Raw genomic sequence first — 7,415 nt, 5'->3', positions numbered from 1 at the left:
TTCAGTGTGGTCAGATTGCTGTCTGAGTTTGTCTGCTGCACTAGATTGAGTAATGCCACACATCAACCCATTAGGACGTCAAAGGTCAGGGCGTGGAGGCATTCTGGGCATGCATTTGTCTTTTACTGCTCTTTTCCTGTCTTCTCAGTGAGGCGATGGTACCTTTGGGAATTGATGAAGGTGAGCATATCATATTTTAAGGTTTGTGGTCTTCAGTCCTCCTAAACACGGATGTTCACTGGAGTGTGCACATTTTCTAGCTTAACTTTTTATCCAAGTGAAGCTTCGAATTATGCAGTTCAAAACTTCTAGAAAGCAGGGACGACAAGTCTTCTCAGTTAACAGGACTTGATTGTAAGAACATGGCAACATACAGACAGAGCACATGGGTTTCAGTCCCCTTTCTATACCTCTGATGAGCTCAAAAGCTATGTTGTTTAATGCGCTCCTATTTAGACCTATGATCAAGTGATGGGGATTCGGGCAGTCTTCAGAATATCAACAAGGAAGGAGATTTAAACAGATTCAAGAAAGATGCTAGATTAATAATATTCTGACTTTCTCTCTTTCAGTCCTTCTAATGTCTTAGTTATAAAGATAATTATGCTGTCTAAATCAATTTGCTAAACAGAAGAAATTGTCACAACATTGCAAATCAACTACACTTCAATTAAAAAAAGATAGTTTTGTTATACTGAGACTAGTGTTCTTTGATAAAAAAGATTTTTTTTGTCTTAATATACTTTATGTCCCTACAGTCTGCCCTGGTATTAAACAATTATTAGCTGAACTAAGCTGGAAAGGATTTGCTTTGGGATTCCACAGACTTAAAATTCTCACTTTGTCACCATCTACCCACATCCTCCCAGGTGGCTCAGTGGTAAAGAATCTGCCTACAATGCAGGAGACGCCAGAGATGCCAGTTCGATCCCTGAGTCAGGAAGATTCTTTGGAGGAAGAAATGGCAAGCCACTCCAGTATTCTTTCCTGGAGAACCCAATGGACAGAGGAGCCTGGTAGGCTACAGTTCATGGCGTTGCAGAGTCAGACATGACTGAGCAACTGAGTACCCGTTACCCACGCACCCAAATCTGAGACCCCATTCCTCCTCTCTGCCCGGCTGACTCTCTCAGAGTTAGTGTGAGACCTTAATGAGACAGCATATGCAATCCTTGGAAAGGTACTAGATTCTAAATGAATATTACCTCTTTTGGGGTCCTAATCTTTTGTATATATCAGCTTCCAGGGAAGTGACTGCATTTTACCGTCTCCTGGTGCCTGGGTCTTATCCCAGATCAAATTTTGTTACATCATATTAATATGTCATACTCTCTGGAAGTGGGATCCGGGCAGTAGTATTTTAAAAGTCTCCCCCGGGTTATTGTAATGTGCAGCTGAGTTTGAGAACCACTGCTGTAGGCCAAGTGTTTCTTGGTTTCTTGAATGCGTTGGTTTTCAAACCTGAGCCTGCTTCAGAATCACCAGAAGGGCTTGTTAAAAAACACAGATAGCTTGGTTGTACCCCTGGAGTTTTGATTCTGTGGGTCTGGGATGAGGGCTCCTATAATTGGCGTTTCTAAAAAATCCCAGGTCATGCTGATGCTGCTGGCTTGGTAATGATGCTTTTGAACCACTGTTCTAGGGAAACAGTTTTCAAAGTGTGATCTGCACCCCGAGCTCATCTGAAATACAGGGGAAGCTTGTCAATAATACAGGCAGTTCTCCCTGGCCAGACTCTTATATGAATTTCATCTATTAGAACTCAGGTAAGGAATAGATACAGATATATGTCAGCCTTTTGAAACATGTTTTTCTCCCTGAGATTCAGGAATGAAATAGATCTAGCTTATGTAATATCCCTCATTATCCAGATTTACAACTGGCATTCTCACTATCTAAATTCAGGATCCATGTACACGTGGATAGTGGGGCATAATTCAAAAGGTTTCTGAGCTCTACTAGAAATATGCTAAGTTGTATCATCTGGGTTAGATCCCTAAATTCATTTTTTAAGCGGTTTTTCATGGTAACTGTTAGGAGCATAAATGTCTAAGAACCATGCCCCTGTGCTGTGTGGAAGATTCGTAGAGTTCTCTTAATTCTAGCAATTGAAAATGAAACTCTAGTGTCAAACACCTATAAGAGTTACCTTCAAAGCACCTTAAACCAACAGACTGATGTAATGTGGGATCCTATAGTATCAAGGATTATAATCTTTATCTTAAGACAGAATAAATGTTATATTTCTGGAAAGGGATATCCAGAATTTCTTCTACCCAGTTTCAGTCATGAAGAGTGAATAAAATCAGTTTTGTCTGGGAAGGAACTGCTCAAAGAAATAAAAGACAAGAAAGAATTAACCTTCAAACAATATTCTTGGCCATAGAAGTCCAATATAAGTTTCACATGGTTTGCATGCGATTTCTAACTAGTAAGCTAAGCCTAGTGAAGACTGCTTTCCCAACCACCCTTTTAAAGGCACTCTTGACCTCTTTGTTCCTCAGGCTGTAGACCAGTGGATTCAGCATGGGGATGACCATGGTGTAGAACACGGATACCATTTTGTCTGTGCCCAAGGCATGGCTGGAGCTGGGCTGTAGGTACATGAAGGTGCCTGTCCCGTAGAAGATGGAGACAGTGGTGAGGTGGGGGGCACAGGTGGAGAAAGCCTTCTTCTGTCCCTCAGTTGAGTGCATCCTCAGGATAGCAATAAAAATGAAAAGGTACAAGCCCAAGATAACCAAAAGAGCAGAAAAAGTGCTGAACGCTGCCAGTGTGAAGAGCACCATCTCATTTGTGTAAATGTCAGAGCAAGAGAGAGCCAGCAGTGGGGGAATGTCACAGAAAAAGTGATTAACCACGTTGGAACGGCAGAAGGAGAGGTGGAAAGTGAGGGCAACATGGATGGAAGATTGTAAGATTCCACAAACATAGGAGCTGGTGACCAGTGAGGCACACACCACTCTAGTCATGGAGGTGGTATAATGCAGGGGTTTGCACACGGCCGCGTGGCGGTCAAAGGCCATTGAGGCCAGGAGAAAATTTTCAACAGTGATAAAGGCTGCAAAGAAGAACATCTGGGTAGCACATGCATGGTAGGATAGAATCTTATCTCCTGTGAGGATCCCCGCCATTCCTGTAGGAGTAAGAGAGGAGGCATAGACACAATCCACCAGGGAGAGGTTGCTGAGGACAAAGCACATGCGCGTGTGAAGTCGAGAGTCCAACAGAGTCAACACGATCATCCCAAGGCTCCCAGCCAGAGTAGTGAGGTAGGTGAGAGTGAAGGTTGTAAATAGAGGGACCTGCATCTCTAGAGCATCTGTTAACCCCACGAGAAGGAATTCAGTCACCTCTGAAAGGTTCTCCATCAACTGGGGAGTCAATGTGAGCGGCACCTACGCCGAGATAGGCAAATATAAGATGATGCTATTTGATCATCTTCATGGGAAGTGAACTGTAAATGGGGTCTCTAGTTCATGTGTCAGCTTCTTGTGGAGGGAAGGAGCTCATGGGTGAGAAGCTGAACCAGATTGTGGGTTGCGTGAGGTTGTTCATCTAGAAGTGGTATGGAAAATGCTAGAATGCCTTTACTGATTGTGGCTGCCATGAACGGACCATATTATGACTCTGGGTCACATTTCAGCTTGCTTGCTTGCTGTATGTTACATCCTCTTATATTAAACTATGTAGGACTCTTTTTTCACTATTTTCATCTCTTACAAGCCTACTTGTCTAAGGTATACACAGAAGGCTTAAATCAACAGAAAGTAAGATAGGAAACGCCTTATCAGTCATTGGCGCATAACGCTGACAAGCACTCCTCAGTTGCCTCTTCCATCTCTGAGGGACCCTCATTCACTTCACTGGAGATACACAGTGATTCAAAGCCCTGCTTTAGGGACACCCAGCCTTTTTTTTCCTTCTAATTCATGGGGCCCTCAGTTGAGTGGCCCTCAGTTTTCTGTCTTCCACTGTCATCTACACCTTTGCCTTATTTGTGGCTAAAGAGAATAGGGGAGATGGAAAAATTAGTTTTGTCCTCACCTAGAGACTCTGAACCATCAACCAGACCGTGGACCTCCTGCCACATCACGTGGCATATCTGGTTGTTCCCACCTCTAGTGGTAACTCAGTGGGTAGCTTATTGTAGCTGCTGTAATTACAATATGAGAGACTGCTTGACTCGAGAGACACTCTGACTCTGGGATACCAAGTCCTGTTCGTTCGTCCTGGATTAACTGTTATTAAATATTCAAGGGAGGATGGGATACAGCTCTTGTCTTTAAGGATTGCTTAGTGGGAGAGACCTACATCTGAAAGATACATTAGTCATAGTGTATTTCTGAAGTGGAGGTACACCCACGGCCTTTGAAATGAGAGGATGTTTGGTTTGCCCAACACAAGAACTCAGGAAGGATTTCTGGAGATCAGAACTCCTCAGTTGTGGCTTGGAAACTAAAGAAGTAATAATAACAATATATTAGTTATTATAACAGCAAACACATAACATTTACTTTGGGTCAGGAAACTGTTCTAAGTTGGTCACATGTATTAACTCATTTAGTTCAGTTAGCAATTCTGTTAGGCAGGTACTATTATTACCTCCATTTTGCTCCAAAAGGAACCAAAATTTAAAGAGGTAAATTACTTGCTCAAGTAGCATATTTGATGGTAGAACTGGGATTGGAATCCAGGCAGCATGATCTAAAATCTGCAATATTAAGCATCCTTCTCAAAACAGTAGGTCAAGTTCATTAATCTTCCTATATTTCAGTCTCTTCATCTTCCAAGTGGGAAATTCAGTTTTCAACTTTGAAGGTAGATGAGTAGGATAGCTTAGATCATGTAGAACATTTAAAACAATGTTAATTGCATAGCAAGTACTCAAAACGTTTAAGATGTCACTACTACTATTACTGCTACAACTATACCAGGCAGAAGGAACATCACGGATGAAGGTATGAACTGGCAAACACTACTGTATAAACAGACAATTATAAGTGTATGAGTATTACTAAATCAAATCTCAATTAGGAGTAATGTACAAAAGTAATTGGTAGACATGAAACTAGGATTGAAACCTAAAAGAGAAAAAAGTGTATCAGATTTTAGATATAATACAACTATTTAGAAGAGTCTAAAGTGACTATTTAGATCAAATATAACAAGAATATACTTTTCCCAGGAATCCCTCCTTCATTGTTGATGGGGCTGTAAGTTGGTGGGACACTATGGAGGTTCCTTAAAAACTAAAAATAGAGTTACCATGTGACCCAGCAATCCCACTCCTGGGTATATAGCCACAGGAAGAAAATCCATTAATTTGAAAGGATGCACCATTATACAGATCGAAGTCAGCCAGAAAGATAAAGACCATTACAGTATACTAACACATATATATGGAATTTAGAAAGATGGTAACGATAACCATATATGCTAAACAGAAAAAGAGACTCAGATATATAGAACAGACTTGTGGACTCTGGGAGAAGGCGAGGGTGGGATGTTTCAAGAGAACAGCATCGAAACATGTATATTATCTAGGGTGAAACAAATCACCAGCCCAGGTTGGGTGCATGAGACAAGTGCTCGGGCCTGGTGCTCTGGGAAGACCCAGAGGGATTGGGTGGAGAGGGAGGTGGGAGGGGGGACCGGGATGGGGAATACATATAAATCCATGGCTAATTCATTTCAATGTATGACAAAAACTACTGCAATGATGTAAAGTAATTAGCCTCCAACTAATAAAAATAAATGAAAAAAAAAAAAAGATTCAAATTCAAAAAAAAAAAGAAAGGATGCATGCACCTCAGTGTTCACAGCAGCACTACTTAAAATAGCCCCAAATGTCCATGGACTGATCAATGATTAAAGAGGATGTAGTACATATATACATTAGAGTATTTCTCAACCATAAATACGAATTAAATAATACCATGTGCAGCAACATGGATGGGATTAGAGAGTATCATTACTAAGTGAAGTAAGTCAGACAGAGAAAGACAAATATGATATCACTTATACGTGGAATCTTAAAAAAAAATGACATAAGTGAACTTGTTTACAAAACAGGAACAGACTCACAGACATAGAAGATGAATTTACGGTTGTCAAAAGGGGAAGGGGTGATAAATTAAGGGCTTGGGATTAACAGACACATACTTCTATACATAAAACAGAGAAAGAGCAAGGGCCTACTGTATAGCACAGGAAATATATTCAATATCTTATAATCTATAATGTAAAAGAATCTGCAAAAGAATATACACATGTATATATATATATATACATATACATATATATATATATATAAACAGAATCACTTTGCTGTACATCTTAAACTAGCACAACACTGAAAATCAACTGTATTTCAATAAAAAAGCAAGTAAAACTACAACTTTAAAAAATATTTACTTTTTCCAATAAGTGTCAGCAATTAGTATCTTAGATAGGATGTGGCTATGGGAACTTTACTGACACTCTGTGAATCTCAATCTGATTGTCTGTGAAACACCCAACTCATGTAATACCCACAATAGTTATTTCACCAATGTGAAAAGTTGAGGCTAAACGACACATGGAGCCCTGCTAACCCCGCACCAGTACACGGACTGTGTTTGGCATTAGTTCTCTCTGTCCCTTCTCTTCCTAGCTGGCTTTGCACATAAACCAGCTCTGTACCAGGAGCTAGCACTACAAAACGAAGAACATGACTCCTGACTCTTAAAGGAGGTAGAGACAACCAGATCCACAAATTACCTCCCCATCGTGATTAGTGATACAATAAAAGTGTGTATAAATCTAGTGAAATGATCAGTAAAGTAACCAGAGTATGCCAGAATACCCTACTCACCATGAATTACTTTCTCCTGAGGCTTATTCATCAGTTCTTATGTCTGTGCTTGCTAGAGTTGCCAGATTTGCCCCAAATGCATAAACATGTAAATCTGATTAAATCTATTTTTGAAAAAAAAGTTAATTTTTGTATTCCACTAATGTGATAAGAATAGCCAAATACATTTGTATTGACTAAGTACATTATTAATACTACTTATAGGTACAGACCAACAAAATATTTCCATTTGATCCAGAAATTCAGAGGTGTGGGAGTGTGGATAGGATTGTACCACAAACATGAGACCAAATCTAATCCTAGTTCTATCAATAACCAGCTGGATGTAGGCCTGCTACTGGCCAGATCTTATTTCACAAGATGAAAAACATTCTTTATCTCTCTTGTAAGCTGTTATCCTGCTCTGATGTGACAATAGATATAAAAATTCTTTAGAAACCACAAAGGTACTAACATTTTAAATTCAGACAATTTGAGACAAATTGCTTTCTGTAGTCTATCACACCTTTTCTTGGTTACTGCAGGATATTCAGTCAATAATATTGAATGCTCAAACTTT

At 40.0% G+C, this 7,415-nt stretch overlaps 1 protein-coding gene across 1 annotated transcript; it reads right to left on the bottom strand.

The window, feature by feature from the left end:
* Positions 1-2,402: 2,402 nt before the first annotated feature.
* LOC110124005 (olfactory receptor 5B12-like) lies at positions 2,403-3,380 on the bottom strand. Its single transcript, XM_070473712.1, has one exon. It carries the CDS (start codon positions 3,369-3,371, stop codon positions 2,403-2,405), a length of 969 nt encoding a protein of 322 aa, XP_070329813.1. The 5' UTR covers positions 3,372-3,380.
* Positions 3,381-7,415: the final 4,035 nt, after the last annotated feature.

The sequence above is a fragment of the Odocoileus virginianus genome, chromosome 10, assembly GCF_023699985.2.
Source record: "Odocoileus virginianus isolate 20LAN1187 ecotype Illinois chromosome 10, Ovbor_1.2, whole genome shotgun sequence".
Lineage (NCBI taxonomy): Eukaryota > Metazoa > Chordata > Mammalia > Artiodactyla > Cervidae > Odocoileus > Odocoileus virginianus.
Note: the sequence above shows the minus strand (reverse complement) of the source record. Positions and strands in the feature narration are given on the sequence as shown.

What these genes read in the sequence shown, in the direction of transcription:
- LOC110124005 (XM_070473712.1), bottom strand. Translation starts at nt 3,371, where the DNA reads ATGGAGAACCTTTCAGAGGTGACTGAATTCCTTCTCGTGGGGTTAACA.